General features: G+C 40.4%; 1 protein-coding gene across 2 annotated transcripts; it reads left to right on the forward strand.

Moving 5' to 3' along the window:
- Positions 1-692: 692 nt before the first annotated feature.
- Positions 693-17,184, forward strand: LOC133466258 (pyruvate dehydrogenase (acetyl-transferring) kinase isozyme 2, mitochondrial-like). Of its 2 annotated transcripts, XM_061749784.1 has the most exons (11): positions 695-922; positions 2,050-2,191; positions 5,343-5,414; positions 5,499-5,686; positions 7,607-7,696; positions 8,154-8,231; positions 8,314-8,390; positions 8,961-9,059; positions 12,431-12,541; positions 12,640-12,753; positions 16,431-17,184. In XM_061749784.1, the coding sequence occupies exons 1-11, from the start codon at positions 793-795 to the stop codon at positions 16,572-16,574; spliced, it is 1,245 nt and encodes a 414-aa protein (XP_061605768.1). In that variant the 5' UTR covers positions 695-792; the 3' UTR covers positions 16,575-17,184. The 2 variants fall into 2 exon arrangements, with proteins under 2 accessions (XP_061605769.1, XP_061605768.1); XM_061749785.1 differs by lacking the exon at positions 12,431-12,541 and having other exon boundaries at positions 693-922.
- The last annotated feature ends 38 nt before the right edge of the window (positions 17,185-17,222 follow it).

A 17,222-nucleotide genomic window follows, 5' to 3' on the forward strand; every position in this document is an offset into this window, starting at 1 on the left:
CGCTCCCCCCAATAGAGTTGTACAGTTTATAGGTCACCTTAATGGTGAAAAAGTTTTGAAAGGATTCATGTTAGTCTCACTTTTTATATCAAAAAAATCTGGCCTTCGAAGAGGGGTGTATAGACTTTATATATCCACTGTACATCACAGCTTTCTGTTATAGGTGATAAGGCAACTAGTTGTAGGATTTTTCTGGATTTTGGGGTGGCCCAGGGCCCTGTATCTCACTAAAACAGATTTGCACCTGTACTGAGACCAGCGCCACATTCAGAAACAAAACCAGATCAATCTTTGGTAAACTGGGCCATTAAAAAAAATGGAAGGTGGGCCACAACTGGATCCCGGGTTGTGCTTGTACATTTACACCACTCAGTACTGGCTTTATGGCTGCTGTCGGATTTAAAAGATATTACAAGTCTAATTATGATGAAGCACTGTTGGCCTGTCACTGCAAGGTTAATATTATGACAACAGAATGCAACAATTTTCCATCCCGGTTGTTTTCTAGGGAGAGAGAACGTTATGTAACTGTGTACATGACCAGGTCATTCATACAGGAGCGGAGCGTGCCTTGTTTACACTCGCCCTACAGTACAACTCCGCATTTCTTGGAATATGACTGGCTCGGTGCCGCCCACCTCGCCTTCCATTGGCCGAGAGGCAGTAAACAACGCTGTAATAAATGTGGACTTCACGAGCATTACTGCAGAATGTAAACTGGAGCAGCTCTGTTGTTAATGTCCACATCGCCGAATTCAATTATAGCAACGCTTATGTATTAATTTTCTAAGGATGACTAGTAGAATAAGATTTGTTAGGTCCATGGTAAAGGGGGCGGCTATGGCCAACGTTCCCAAACACGTTGACCATTTCTCCAAATTTTCCCCATCGCCGCTCTCCATGAAGCAGTTCTTGGATTTTGGTAAGTGGCGCTTTAGTTCACGTCACATTTTAGGCTCTATAATGAATGAAACTATGGCTTGAATTGGTTTGTCGTGCAGTGTCTAGACGATAACGTGTGGTATTGTTTGTTTTCACGACGCAAATGCCACATCCAATGCACCCCTTGTAGGTTATTTAAATTTGGCGTCTACAGCATTGCCAACGTTGACATCAATTAAGCCCGTACAGTTACACGCAGAGTTTTCAAGATCGTTGCTGATCATAAAGTAATGATGACATTGACAGCAAACGTTACTGACCACATGAACACCTATGCATGTGCGTGCGTGTGTGTGAAAATACTGTCCACATTCTAATTACAACCTTATTGTTTCTTATTAACAAACACCATCATCATACTTCATCATCCGGCAATGAGTAGGAACTTAATTGTGACATATAACGCCCTCACTTTCATTGGAGCGATCAAGTTTTGGCCACTTTACTGTTCTTCAATGACGGCAGAAAAATAGGTGAAGACAAGGTGTTGTAATTAGGTTGTAAGGAATTTTATTCATAGTTTTATGAATGTTTTCCCCCCCAGTAATTTCAAATAGGTTTATGTTGTATGCTTTAGTTGTACAGTTCATGTCACTGGAACATACTTACAGAAACACCTGGACCTTGTAAAAAGAAAAGAGTAGTACTGTATTTCCAGTATTTCCAACTGTCCCGCTGTGTGATGTTTACCATAATGGTGTTGTTTGAATAAGATGTTATATGTTTGGACTTGCGGCACGGTGGACGACGTCTGCCTCACAGTTCTGAGGACCCAGGTTCAAATCCGGCCTCGCCTGTGTGGAGTTTGCATGTTCTCCCCATGCCTGCGTGGCTTTTCTCAAGGCACTCCGGTTTCCTCCCACATCCCAAAAACATGCATGGTAGGCTAATTGAAGACTCTAAATTGCCCGTAGGTTTGAATGTGAGTGCGAATGCTTGTTTGTTTATATGTGCCCTGCGATTGGCTGGTGACCAATTCAGGGTATACCCTGCTTCTCGCCCTAAGATAGCTGGGATAGGCTCCAGCACGCCCACAACCCTAGTGAGGTTCAGCGTTTCAGAAAATGGATGGATGGATGTTTGGATTTATTTTCTTGTACTCTTCAGGTTCAACCAATGCATGTGAGCGCACATCATTCGGCTTCCTTCGGCAAGAACTTCCTGTGCGTCTGTCTAACATCATGAAGGAAATCAACCTGCTGCCGGCAAGACTTCTGGCCACGCCCTCTGTGCAACTGGTCCAGAGCTGGTAAGTGACCGCTACTGTATATTTTGACGACGACTCATTCAATGTTTATCTTAACAGTGAGTCAGTTCCATATGCAAAGAAAAAAGCAGGCCCCGTAAAGTAGACTTTACACCGGCCTGATCGGTATTGGCCGATAATTAGCATTTTATGCTGATTGGCTTTAATGTCTTAATTCGCTGATCCGATCAATGATGTTATCGATCGGCTCTGCAAAAGACATTTACTCCACGTCGCCGTAGTGTAGAGTAGATTTGAATCCAAAAGCTAGTTTATTTTTAGCCTTTTACGTAGTACTGTAAATATCTGACCACCAATAAAGTTATTTAAAAAAAAAAAACATGTCTGCGGTGTGAGACAGACAGCATGTAATGCTTGGATCAGACTGCAAGACAAATTTGGTCTTTCACGATTGCACTATGTCAGACTACTGCAATACAATCTTGTATTCCGATACCACTGCATCACATTTTTTACGATCACTGGGCTTTATCAACTCAAACGCGACCGGATACACTCGTTACTGTTGCAATGACAACAATAATGGATCGCGCCGTGTGTTTATTAGAACAAAATGGGGGAAAACGTGTGTTGGTGGTCACCGGTGCTTGGGAGAGGACGTTCGTTTAAGGCTTGCTTTTGAGGTATGTTCACGTACTTTGAATACGATACGCCTCGCAAGCAGGCAACAAAACGTTATGTAGCCTAGCAAGCTAGTGCTAGCACTAACGGTTGTAAGCAAACATGCCTGACGTTCTGTCTCATGCACTAAGGTTTTGGTCTGTGTGAAGTAATTTAATTACAATAAAGTAATTAAGTGCAGTAAGTTAGCACCAATTATTTCTGTCATGTTGTAATGTTTGTTTTCATTTACTATAATAACATTGTTGGTCCCCACCAACAATGGGGGGGATTTGGCAAGGTGCTACTGCTTATAAAGATCAATGAATAAATGATGGTGTAAATAATTTGATATGATTCTTGATCCCAGGGCTACTTTGACAATAGCATGCACATAGATATATGTTAAGACACCAGAGATATGTTTTGAACTGTGAAAAAAAACGCATAATAGGTTTAAAGGTGGCGGCACGGCGACCAACTGGTTAGAGCGTCTGCCTCACAGTTCTGAGGTCTGGGGTTCAATCCCCGGCCCCGCCTGTGTGGAGTTTGCATGTTCTCCCCGTGCCTGGGTGGGTTTTCTCCGGGCACTCCGGTTTCCTCCCACATCCCAAAAACATGCGTGGTAGGTTGATTGAAGACTCTAAATTGCCCGTAGGTGTAATTGTGAGTGCGAATGGTTGTTTGTTTTTGTGTGCCCTGCGATTGGGTGGCGACCAGTTCAGGGTGTACCCCGCCGCCTGCCCGAAGACAGCTAGGATAGGCTCCGGCACTCCCAAGTAATAAATAAATAATGTATCTTTGTGTGTTGATCGGCGAATTATGTCATTAAAGCCGATCAGCCGATCAGCATAAAATGCTAATTATCGGCCGAGACCGATCAGGCCAATCAGCTAGGTGAGAAGTCTAATTGTAAATATATTTTTTGAGCAATTAAGTACAAAAGTATATCCAGTAATTGAACAAGTCATTTAAATAGACAGATTGCTCCATCTTGTGATCTGATAGGTTAGCGTTTTTATAAACTCGCTGACCGGTGATCGGCTCCAAAAATCCTAATCGTGCTAAGCCTACCGTAAAGACAGTAATTTGTTTTTATTTTCACTTGTGAATGGGGTACTTCATCACAAAGCCGCCAAATTACACTACTACCACGACTACTACTACTATTACTGTGCAAATCCCTGCATGTGGCTAATGCAGCGGACACATGGTCAAACAGAAGTAAATTTAAATGTGACCATGCATTTTTACAATGCATGGTTTTGCTTCTACCCATATGATCAAAATATGAAGTATTATCTGTATTTTGCTAGTTTTTTCAAATAATTATTCTGAAGTTAAGCACTTTATTTGAACACGTAATACTTTCTTTTTATTTACTTGCTCTTAGTTTGAAATTCACAGCCCCACTTTCATTTAGTAAATGAGAAAACACACAGTTGTGCTCATATGTTTGATTACCCAGGTAGAAATGGATACAATTCTTTAAAGAAAACATGAAGGCCCAGGAAAAACACATTTAATTTTATTTGAATTAAAACTTGTGCTGTCAAGCATTTGAGAAAAGCATTATCAGTCACCAAAACATAACCATAAAGAAATTTATGATGGTTGTTGTTCAGTCATCAGTCGTACTTAAAAAAACAAAACAATATTTCACAAATTCTGCCTGGGTATGTAAGCTTATGAATACAACTGTACAAATATGCAGGCATTTGTACCCCTGTCATATTGGAATGAAAGTGTAGGCTACACCTTTTTCATAACCTCTAGCTGGCGTTGGCATACTAGAATGAAAGTCTACACCTTTTTCATAACCTCTAGGTGGCGATGGAATATTGGAATGAAAGTGTTCAGCTTTTTTCATAACCACTAGATGGCGGGATTCATATATAAAATGTGAACGTTTTTTTTTTCATTTTCTCCTATACCCATGTCTAATGCGCACTATTTACTTTTGACAATTAGTTGGGGAAAAAATGTGCATTATACACGAGAAATTACGGTAAGTATAGGTATACGTGCAAGTAATTTTTCCATTACAAATTTCACGCACCCTTCTGTTGAGAATGCCTTATATTTGATAGTTTTATCATTAATCCATCAACTATAAATTGCAGTCCAACAGATTCCTTCACAGAGCAAAGGGGTGGGGGAGCAGCAAGTGTATGAACTTTGTCCCAGTTCCGACTCAAGGCAAAGGCCTTTCTTCCCCTTGTTTTTCCTCATCGTGTTATTGGAGCTGAAGGGAACATCACGTTCAGAATAACGTCACTACCATGTGCAGAAAAAGTGACATAGGGGGTTGATATGGGGGTGGCTTACTGTAGTGTCGCGTTGCTATTATATTCTTGGAATTGCCACAGAGGCCCACCACATTTTAGGACACACAGCTTCATTCTGCACCACTCTCTGTTAATGTTATTGACGTCGCCCGGTAAACTGTACCATTGATACTGACGCAACAAGGAGGATATGGGTGTCTTACGTATGTGTTTCTTTGTCACACCTATGCTTGCACATCCCCAAGGTATATCCAAAGCCTGATGGAGATCTTGGATTTTCTGGACAAGAGCCCAGATGATCAGAGAACTCTTGTGACGTAAGGAAAGCATTATTCAAGAAATAAATAATAGGACAGAAGTCAACAGGATACCCTGTGCTGTTCTTCTTTCCATCATCCTAGGTTTGTGGAAGTATTGGAGACGATCAGAAACAGGCACAATGACGTGGTCCCCACCATGGCCCAGGGAGTCATTGAGTACAAGGACGCCTTTGGCCAGCAGGATACTGTTACTGAACACAACATGCAGTACTTCCTGGACCGCTTCTACACTAGCCGAATCTCCATCCGCATGCTCATCAACCAACACAGTGAGTGGCCTCACACACAGTGTGAAAATACTAACACTCAACAACAAGTAAACACACACTCTGAACTGTATGCAGTATCTATTACGAGACTGTTTCTGACAGTATGACTCACATCACCAAACACTTGATGAGCCTAGGTCAACAAGGCTCAGAATTGTTTTTTTTCCGTTGAGGAGCAGTTTTACGAATCATTTCTTCATTTCAGGAGGAACTTTCTAAATTTCAGGAGCAATTAATGAAGCAGCTCGCATTTAAGCATTTTGTGACGTATTAATACATTAGGTTAATGGCTGTGCATTTATGATCGTATAACAGCTGACTAGGAATAAGACAATTATTCTTTCAGTGACTACACTGAGCAAAAACACCTGGAAGTAATGTTTTATGGTTGCGTAATGTACTTGTCACCTTTGAAGTAAACAAAGCCACACATTCGACAGTACTCGTACTTAACAGATGCTCCACAGGGCTAACGTTGTGTGAGTAAGGTAGACGAATGTTAATCTCACTGATTTGCGCTATTTTAATTTCAATTTTGTCCCTTGGGTCCCACGATGCGACATCATACTCCGCGTCTTCAATGGAGAGAGTGGGATGTGTTACAACCCCAATTCCAATGGAGTTGGCACGTTCTGTTAAACATAAATAAAAATAGAATACAATTATTTGCAAATCATGCTCAACCTATATTTAATTGAGTACACTACAAAGACAAGATATTTAATGTTCAAACTGATAAACTTTATTGTTTTTAGCAAATAATCATTAACTTAGAATTTGATGGCTGCAACACGTTCCAAAAAATCAGGGACAGGTAGCAAAACAGACTGAGAAAGTTGAGGAATGCTCATCAAACACCTGTTTGGAACATCCCACAGGTGAACAGGCTAATTGGGAACAGGTGGGTGCCATGATTGGGTATAAAAGGAGCTTCACTGAATTGCATTGCATTCATTCACAAGCAAAGATGGGGCGAGGTTCGGCTCTTTGTGAACAAGTGCGTGAGAAAATATTCAAACAGTTTAAGGACAATGTTCCTCAACGTAGAATTGCAAGGAATTTATGGATTTCATCATCGATAACCGGCAAGGCCGAAAACCAACATTGAATGCCCGTGACCTTCGACCCCTCAGGCGGCACTGCATCAAAAACCGACATCAATGTGTAATATCAATATCAATATCACCACATGGGCTCAGAAAACCAATGTCAGTAAATACAGTTCGGCGCTACAGCCGTAAGTGCAACTTTAAACTCTACGATGCAAAGCAAAAGCCATTTGTCAACAAAGCAAAAGTCATTTATCAACAACACCCGTGGAACATGTTGCAGCCATAAAATTCTAAGTTAATGATTGTTTGCTAAAAACAATAAAGTTTATCAGTTTGAACATTAAATATCTTGTCTTTGTAGTGTAGTCAATTAAATATAGGTTGAACATGATATGCAAATCATTGTATTCTGTTTTTATTTGTTTAACACAACGTCCCAACTTCATTGGAATTGGGGTTGTACAATAAACGGGCGCTCGCCTTGCCACTATGAAATGCTCGCACACTTTTTCCATTTTCTGTCTTTTTTTCTCTTCTCAATTCAGCATTGCATTGCATCTTCCTGCTGTGTTCCCGCTCCTTAAACTGAATAGCTTCACTTTCACATTCTACTTCCCATGCATCAGTGACCTAAGTGCGTTGCGTCGCATATGGCCCTGCATGTGTCCGTCTCTGTGGTAAAACCGTATTTCGAAGTTTTGCTTTTCCATGTTTTTTGAGGCGCAAAATGCTAATTCTAATTCGCAAACTGCGATGCGAGACCATTTAATTCGAGCCTTGGGTCAATATTAATTTCATAATCCATTAACCTGATACACCTTTTTGGTGCTCATGAAACCAATAAGTAGTTTTCCTTTTTTGTCTGCAGCGCTCATCTTCAATGGAAACACAAACCGCACTCACCCTGACACCATTGGTTGCATTGACTCAATGTGTGATGTGCCTGAGGTTGTACGAGGTAAGTCCTTATTTGTATGGCACTTTACTGTGATATTATGTGCTGGTTAACTGGTTAACATATGAACTATGTTTTCCAACCAACCAAGTCTGTGACTTTGCATCAGCCTTTGTCAGCTCTACATATATTTTCAATCAATCTGACAGTGACCAGATAAATATACAAATACTCTATAGGTGACATTTTTTAACACTAGGGTGTGGCATCAAAGCAAAGCTCAGTGGTCTGTCATGATGTAACATTGAAATGCAGTCCTGTATATTCAAAGAGACGGGGCGGCCACTTCTCCAGTTTAAGCCAGTTTCAGTATGTGACTAAAAAATTCTGGTTTTGATCCAGCTCAGTTATCAGAAATAACATTTATACATACTGTACAACCACAATGAATTATAACAGCTGCTAACCTTTGTCATATCATGTACAATGATGTTAAATTTAGTTGGTTTTGTTTCCCTAGATGCTTATGAGAGTGCTAAGTTAATGTGTGAACAATATTACCTGGGAGCACCTGAACTGGAGCTGAGACAGATGAATGGTGGGAAACATTGGTGACTCAACTATACTGGTTGTTTGATACATGTGAATATAAAGCCTTGACTGTCGTTTCTCTCCCATAGCTAACAGTATCAGACAGCCCATTCAGATCTCTTACATCCCATCTCACCTGTACCACATTCTCTTTGAGCTCTTTAAGGTAATTACGATCAAAGCAACCAATAATTTGCATTGAAGAGAAAAGGATAAATAATCCCTCATCTCTTGATGAATATCAATTGGAAGTTGAAAGTAAACGAGATGATAAGGGTTCATTCTGACAACTATATACCATACAGAAATCATTCAAAATAGTTTTACATTGATGCTGGACAATTAGTACTACTTTAAAGAGGGTTGAAATTGTTGCGATATTATCTAACATTTTATTTGTTTGGTGCCTTGCTCAAGTACACCTTGACTGGAGTCAGGAAGCAGGCTAGTATCTCTCCAGCAACTCTTTGCAATTTATTTTTGTCTGCTGCGGGAAGTTGCAAACTCCGGTTTCAGATCCCAAAGCTTTAAAGACTGAGCGACTGAGACCCCATAATTGAATAAAAAATAAATATATGAATGATTACTAAAACAACTGTGTCTTTTGCCATTTATCATTATTGTTAAGTGCTCTATAGTACAGCATATTTTTTAGTCAAGAGGAGAGAAGGCAAGGGCACAAATAAAGTATTTAAACTCTTGAATATGAGTAAATGAGCCTGTGTTGTCACTGCAGAATGCCATGAGGGCAACCATTGAGAACCATGAGGCAAGCAGGATCCTCCCGCCCATCAAGGTTCGAGTTGCAGTTGGTGAAGAGGACTTGTCAATCAAGGTCACCAACACTCTACCATTGTTATGAGCAAGCATTTGTGATACATGGCATTATTTGTACTTAAATGTTAATGTACAGACCCTTTCCAAAAAATTTCAATATCATAGAAAAGTTTATTTATTTCCATAATTCCATTCAAAAAGTTTAACTTTCATAGATTATAGATTCAGGGCCCACTATTTAAACAATTTCAAGTATTTATTTGTTTATTTTTACATAATTTGGGCTTCCAGCTCATAAAACCCACAAAGTCAGGAATTCAAAAAATTAGAATAGTGTGAAGAAATCAGCCCAAATTTTGGAGGCCATAAATGTTTTAAGATGGGTGACACAGTATTCATCTACTAAACTCAAAGCACCTGCACAGGTTTCACCAGGTGTCATTAAATTGCTTCAGTTTGTTTCAATTGTCTCAGTTGGGTTCAATATGGGGAAGACTGCAGACTTGACAACTGGCCAGAAGACCATCATTGATACACTTCATAGGATGGGTAAGCCACAAAGGTTCATAGCTAAGGAGGCTGGCTGTTCACAGAATGCTGCGTCCAAGCATATCAATGGAAAGTCTAGTGGAAGGACAAAATGTGGCAGGAGAAGATGCACCAGTAAAAGAGATGACCGTGGGCTTCAGCGGATTATCAAACAGAGAAAATTTAAGAATCTATCAGAGATCCAGAAAGAGTCGAATGAGGCGGGAGTCACAGCTTCAAAAACCACCACATTTAGACGCATCCGGGAGATGGGCTACAACTGTCAGGTTCTTCGTGTCAAGCCACTTCGGAGCCTGAGCCAACGTAGGAAGCGTCTCAACTGGGCCATGGAGAAGAAGGACTGGAGTATTGGCCAATGGACCAAGGTCCTTTTTCCGATGAAAGTAAAGTGCGCCGTTCATTCGGGAATCAAGGTCCAAGAGTTTGGAGGAAGACTGGTGAAGAACAGAACCCAAGCTGCTTGAGGTCCAGTGTGAAATATCCACAGTCTGTCATGATTTGGGGTGCAATGTCCAGTGCAGGTGTTGGTAAACCGCAACAGTCTACCAGAATGTTTTAGAGGACTTCATGATTCATTTTGCTGAGGATCTGTATGGAGATGCAGAGTTCATTTTCCAGCAGGACCTGGCCCCTGCCCATACCGCCGGAAGCACCAAAACCTGGTTTGATCCCCATGCCATCACAGTGCTTGACTGGCCAGCCAACTCGTCAGATCTAAACCCCATTGAGAATCTATGGGGTATTATCTAAAGGAAAATGAGGGGCAGCAGACCCAAAAACAAAGAAGAACTGACAGCAAGCATCAAGGAAATCTGGGCTTCCATAACTCGCAGGCAATGCCACAGGCTGATTGTCTCAATACCACGGCACATCGAGGTAGTGATTAAAGCAAAGGGATTCCCAACCAAGTATTGAAGATTAACATATCGTTTTGAAAGTACCATATTTTGATTGATTTAATGTGACCCAAATTTCTTTCTTTTTTTTCTTCAAAAACTGAAAAGTAAATGGTGATTTCTTCACAGTATTCAAATTTTTGAATTCCTGATTTTGTGGGTTTTATGAGCTGGAAACCCAAATTATGTAACTATAAATAAATAAATCCATCCATCCATCCATTTTCTGAGCCGCTTCTCCTCACTAGGGTCGCGGGCATGCTGGAGCCTATCCCAGCTGTCATCGGGCAGGAGGCGGGGTACACCCTGAACTGGTTGCCAGCCAATTGCAGTAAACAAATAAATACTTGAAATTATTTAAATTGTGGGCCCTAAATCTATAATCTATGAACGTTTAACTTTGAATAGAATTATGGAAATAAATAAACTTTTCCATGATATTCAATTTTTTTTTTTGAAAGGGTCTGTATGTGGAATTAAATGTTAGTGTATGTGAAATCTGCTGATACAGTATATACTGGATCTAAAATACATGTTAGCTTGTTGTCATTAGTAGAAGAAAAACAAAAGAATATGTTAAATGTAATGGATAAAAATTGATAAATGGACAATTGTAATTAGGGTGCATTTACTGTATAGCTGTGTACCTTTTTTATCATACTGGTATTCAAAATATTTTAAAATGTGTTCTGTATTCAGTCATTATATATTAAAATGTGTTCTTTATGGAGTAATGCTATCTAGGTCTTGCTGATTAATAGACTTAACACCATTAAAATTTGGGAAATATTTACTCTTCTGCTAAAAATAATGCGAGAGTGTCAGGGAGAAAGAAATCAGAATTTTGCTCACCTGGGGCCTCATGTATAACAACTAGCGTGGATTTACTACTGAAACATGGCATACCCTCAAATCCAAAAAACGTCGGACGCACAAAAATATCGAGATGTATGAATCTGTGCGTGCGCATGAATCTCACTGTCATTGCCCACATTAGCATTGAAGTCACCCAGCAGAACGATGGAGTCCCCAGCGGGAGTGCTCTGTAGCACCCCCTCCAAGGACTCCAAAAAGGGTGTGTACTCTGAACTGTTGTTTGGTGCATAGACACAAACAATAATCAGGACCCGTCCCCCCACCCGAAGGCGGAGGGAGGCTACCCTCTCGTCCACCGGGGTGAATCCCAATGTACAGGCGCCGAGCTGGGGGGCGATAAGTATACCCGCGCCTCTCATCGTGGGCAACTCCAGAGTGGAAGAGAGTCCAACCCCTCTCGAGAGGACTGGTACCAGAGCCCAAGCTGTGTGTGGAGGCGAGTCCGACTATATCTAGTCGGAACTTCTCGACCTCGCTCACCAGCTCATTCCCTGCCATAAAAGTGACGTTCCATGTCCCTAGAGCCAGCTTCTGTAGCCGGGGATCGGATTGCCAAGGTCCCTACCTTCGGTCACCACCCAGCTCACAATGCACCCGACCCCTATGCCCCTTCCCCCAGTTGTTGGGCCCATGGGAAGGGGGAATCACGTTACCGTTTTGGGCTGTGCCCGGCCGGGCCCCATGGGTGCACGGCCACCAGGCACTCCCCTTCGAGCCCCACCTCCAGGCCTGGCTCCAGCGGGGGGCCCTGGCGACCCACGTCCGGGCAAGGGAAAACGTATTCCTCTGTGTTGAATCATCATAGGGGTATTTAGAGCCGTGCTTTGTCTGGTCCCTCACCTAGGACATTTTTGTCATGGGTAACCCTGACATAAAGCCCCAGACAACTTAGCTCCTAGGATCATTGGGACACACAAACCCCTCCACCACGATAAGGTGACGGCTCAAGCAGGGGCTACTTTAGTTAGATTAGCGAATTTAGTATTAAAACATCATTATATAATAATTGAAGGTGTACTGTACGTATGTACTGTATTTAGCCATTGCTGCTGTTACACCCTTAAATTTTAGACAAAGTCGCTATAATCTGATCTCTTTCTCCCAACAGATAAGTGATAGAGGGGGTGGAGTTCCATTTAGGAAGACAGAGCGTCTATTCAGCTACATGTACTCCACGGCTCCCAAACCCAATATAGGGGAGAAACATAGAGCCCCTCTGGTGAGCATTTTGAACACAAAATACTACATTACTTAGTGTAAGAGAAGGTAGTGAGTGTAAGAAGAATGCTAACATTCATGTATTATGTGTATTTATAGGCTGGTTTTGGCTATGGGCTGCCCATTTCTCGTCTCTATGCTCGCTACTTTCAAGGAGACTTACAGCTTTATTCCATGGAGGGTTATAGCACTGATGCAGTTATACACCTCAAGGTAACATTAAAAAAAAACAGCTTACACTAAAGGTGTATGATTTGTTTGAAAGCTTAAATTTGCCAGTTTGCTTCCAGTTATTCCCTGCTATCTTTGTTACGTTACGGTAAATAAAACTGGGCTCCTCCTTTTTGTTTTTAGTTGTTTATTTATCTTCTGACTGAAAAAAACATGCAAAAGGGGCAAAAATATCCAGCAATTTCATTATAAGGATTCTAGTTCTAGCACAATCTAGAGCATTCTCAACTACAATTTTCGAATGTTGTATAATTCGCTGGAAATGATACAAGGACGTGTAAAGCAAAATTATGTCATGCTGTAATAATCTCCGTAAGAGAGATATAGAATTCAGGAAATGACAAATTCAATGGGTGATGATGCCGTAAGTGCAGAAATCCCCCACCGGAAATCCCCTCAACCAGAAGTCATACCGGAAACGGTATCATCAGAAGCCGGAAACGGCATGGCCGGAAATTGTACCAGAAATCCCGCACCGGAAATCCCCAGATTTACGACCTTAGAGAATAGACAGGTCCCCAAGCGACCCCCTCAGTGGTCCCTCACATCCGGTCACCTATCCAAACACCTGTTGATAGCTTGATAACACTCTTGTCAATAGATTTATGACCTTTGGGAGTGAACAAGTCCCCAACCGGCCCCCCCCACTGCCGGGGACTTCCAGTTACGTCCTCACACCTCACCCCAACACACAGTCTCAGCCATGCCCCAAAGACCCTTGTCGATAGAATGATAACATAGACCCAAACTGTTCAACTGTGTCAGATAAATGTATGTGGGCGAAGGGTACAAGCCTTAGAATTCAGGAAGCTTATGTATGAGTGTGTAAAATCTCATGACCACTCTTTCTCTCTATTCAAACACAAACACACACACACACACACACACACGTGCACTATTACATACTTTCATCCTAAACTTGAAATTTACAGTACTTATGACTTGGACTTACTTCCGCCTCTGCTAATAACTCTCTACAGTAGTCTGACAAGAAGAATACCTATGTACATTTTACATTCTACGAAAAGGGATTCATATGATTTGCAGTGTTGTCCAGCTCAGCCTCAGAGAGGTACAGCCTTGTCCCAAACTTAAGTCCAGAATGAACTCATTGGATCCCTTAGCCTAAGTCAAGCATGTGGCTAGACCTTGTCTGTGCTGAGCAACAGTGTGACTTGAAACCATGTGCTGCTACAACTACAGGTAAGCATAGTCAAGTACAAAACTATATTATAAATATTTGTAAGAACACAGAGTACAAGGATGAAAAGTCACTCTGTTGTCACACACCTGGAGACAGCCTGTTAACATGATGGTTAGCCATATGAATTTTCGAAATACAAACAATATGCTATGGATTTACAAGCAAGTGGGGTATTTAAAAAAAATTAAAGAATATGGTCTTTTATCAGTTTTATATGAATGGTACCATCACACCATGTTGATGTTTTTTAACACTTTTGTTAAAGCAAGAGCTTGATACAAGTACAATCATACAGGGAGGACAAAAGAGGAGAAGTTGTGTGCATACAATATCGTAGCAATATTTTGATGATAATCTCATATTGTAGCAATTAATTGATCCAAAGAAACTCATGATTGAATGTTACTAAAGTCAAAATATGACAAGAAAAAGTACAGAAATACAAACATTTAAAAGTAATTAAGTATTTTTTATTACATCATAATTTAACCTCTAACAGTAATTAAGAGAATCTGACTATATAATGTAAATATATTGATTTGAGTTGAAAGTGATGCACTATGAAGTGAAATGTGAAGAAAATAATTGAAACTAACAAAAGTACCAACACTAGTTGGTTGATGAACATGAAAATATGTTTAAATATTATTATATCAAGTAAACAAATTGATTAAATGCTGCAGTGGTAAAGAAACTCACACTTCATTCGTCTGTTATGTTTAAATAGTGTAGTGTAATATCGTACAGGGTGGCACGGTGGACAACAGATTGCACATCTGCCTCACAGTTCTGAAGACCCGGGTTCAAATCCGGCCTCGCCTGTGTGGAGTTTGCATGTTATCCCCGTGCCTGCGTAGGTTTTCTCCGGGTACTCCGGTTTCCTCCCACATCCCAAAAACATGCGTGGTAGGTTAACTGAAGACTAAATTTCCCGTAGGTATGAATGTGAGTGCGAATGGTTGTTTGTTTATATGTGCACTGTGATTAGCTGGTGACCAATTAAGGATGTACCCCACTTCTCCCCCAAAGATCGCTGAGAAAGGCTCCAGCATGCCCGCGACCCTAGTGAGGATAATCGGTATGGAAAATGGATGGATGGAATGTCATACAGTCGTAAAGTGGGCGAAATAATTGCATCAGGAGTAATGTATATGAAGTGAATTGTGTAGATATACATTGAAAGTAACAAAAGCATCACCCGTAAAATGAACATGAAGATAAATATGTTCAAATACTGTGACACCAGTGCAGATTTTGGGTCCGGTTTCCGGAGACATCACTTCCGATGACGTCAACACTTACGGCATCATCACCCATTGAATTTGTTATTTCCTGAATTCTATATCTCTCTTAGGGAGGTTATTACAGCATGATATAATTTTGCCTTACACGTCCTTGTATCATTTCCAGCTTTTAAAAAAAAACATTCATCATATACCAATTTACCTTAACTGAAAATGTAGCTCGGGTATGACGTCTATTAAAATATATTAAAGGTCCCACATTTTGACTATTTTTACCTACGTAGAGTGACTCTCTAACATGGACTTAGTATAGTGTGTCAATTTCATTTAAAAAAAACACCTTGGTTTTGTCATACGAGTGTCCAGAAAAGGCCCCTCTGACAGATACTTCTGTTTGACCCGCTTTGTCCATATTTGGCTCAGACTGCCCCCTTTCCTCTGATTGGTTGCCTCCGTGTAGAAGACCCATTTGTGTGAGCACACGTGTTTGCTATGTTGACAGCGCTGGCGCAGGAGCGAAGAGATAGGCAGAGATTTTTGCTAGTGATGTCGATAAGCTCGAGAAATTCAAATGACCTGATTTCAGGTCTCTCGGCAGAAAAACATCTGGAACTCAGGAAAACGTGGACAATTTTAATTCATATTTCACATGTTTACTGAGGCACTATAGAGCCAATAAAACTCCAAAATAGTAGAAAAAAGGTGATTTGGTAAAATATGGGACCTTTAAATGGACTATTTATGTACAACTAAGCAAGATTATACCATTACAGTGGCCATTAATAAAGTATTCTGCTGATCATATTGTTTCATTGTAAATATATTATTTGGACTAATTGGATTTTCTTCTGTGAAACTATGGAGAAAATTAATGATCAACTGTTAATTTTTAAAACTTATGTTATATATAAGGCGATTGGAGAATCGCTCTTGGCATGTTTGGAACTTCCCATAGCTGAGGCCCTGTTCTTCTTTAGAATGCTAACTAAACTAACTGAAACTGAATCAACAGAGATGGTATTGGTCACAGGCAAGTCATCCATTCTAATTTGCATCACCATCATTTAATTATGTCTACCCTTTCTTACACAGAAAACATTTTCTAGGATTTTGTCTGGATATCAATTCAATATGTTAGGCAATTATTTGTTGTGCTATGTACTGTATGTTTATTACCATCACCCCATTGTCGCGGTTTTCTGTCTTTCCAGGCACTGTCGACAGATTCAGTGGAGAGGCTGCCAGTTTTTAACAAAACTGCTCTGCGCCACTACAAACTGAGTTTGGAAGCAGAGGATTGGTGTGTTCCCTCCAAGGAGCCACTAGATCTCACAGTTTTTCGAATGGCCAAGTGATTCAGCCAACAAAAGACACAAATATATTACTATGCTTTACCTTGAAAGGACAGGGCATTGGTTGACCAGGAGCTGAGGGGATCAAAAGAGAACAAGATGGCCACGTAAATTTTTTTTGTTTTTTAAAATTTTTCATTCTGATTTTCTGGTACTTTGGCAGATCCGGATACACAAGTTGCCACAATGTTTTTTTTTTTCCTTTTTCTCCTTTTTCTCCTTTTTCTCCACGTCCTCTCTGTGAAGAAATAGAGGAAGAGAATTCAGTGGTGAAGTGGTAAAAAGCCTGAAGAGAGCAAGAAACTTATTGAAAACGGATCTGGAATTCAAGCATTAAAAGATTTGCTTCAAATGATTCAACAGTTGTACCTGGAGCCTTTATTTGTTGATATTGTTACAGTTGTGTCAATAGTTCAAAATCCCATGTTCTGTTATACAGTATATTGGGATTTGAGTCACTGTGAGTAGTGACAGGTTATATGAATGAGGTTTCTGCTTGGTTTCATTATTTCATTTAAATTTGAAGTGTTTTTTTTGTATTGTATTTCTGAAGATTTTGTAACATCAAATGACTTATTTTTGTAAAAAAAATAAAAGACATATGTGTACTCTATGTGTATATTGATTTTTACAAATCAAATATGGTTCGTC

This window comes from Phyllopteryx taeniolatus, chromosome 16 (genome assembly GCF_024500385.1).
Source record: "Phyllopteryx taeniolatus isolate TA_2022b chromosome 16, UOR_Ptae_1.2, whole genome shotgun sequence".
In the NCBI taxonomy this organism is placed as follows: domain Eukaryota; kingdom Metazoa; phylum Chordata; class Actinopteri; order Syngnathiformes; family Syngnathidae; genus Phyllopteryx; species Phyllopteryx taeniolatus.

Excerpts from the sequence above, each read along its gene's own strand:
- LOC133466258 (XM_061749784.1), top strand. The coding sequence starts at position 793 with ATGACTAGTAGAATAAGATTTGTTAGGTCCATGGTAAAGGGGGCGGCT. Across the intron at positions 8,232-8,313 it reads GGAGCTGAGACAGATGAATG|CTAACAGTATCAGACAGCCC; the intron begins GTGGGAAACATT and ends TCTCTCCCATAG. Across the intron at positions 8,391-8,960 it reads TTCTCTTTGAGCTCTTTAAG|AATGCCATGAGGGCAACCAT; the intron begins GTAATTACGATC and ends TTGTCACTGCAG.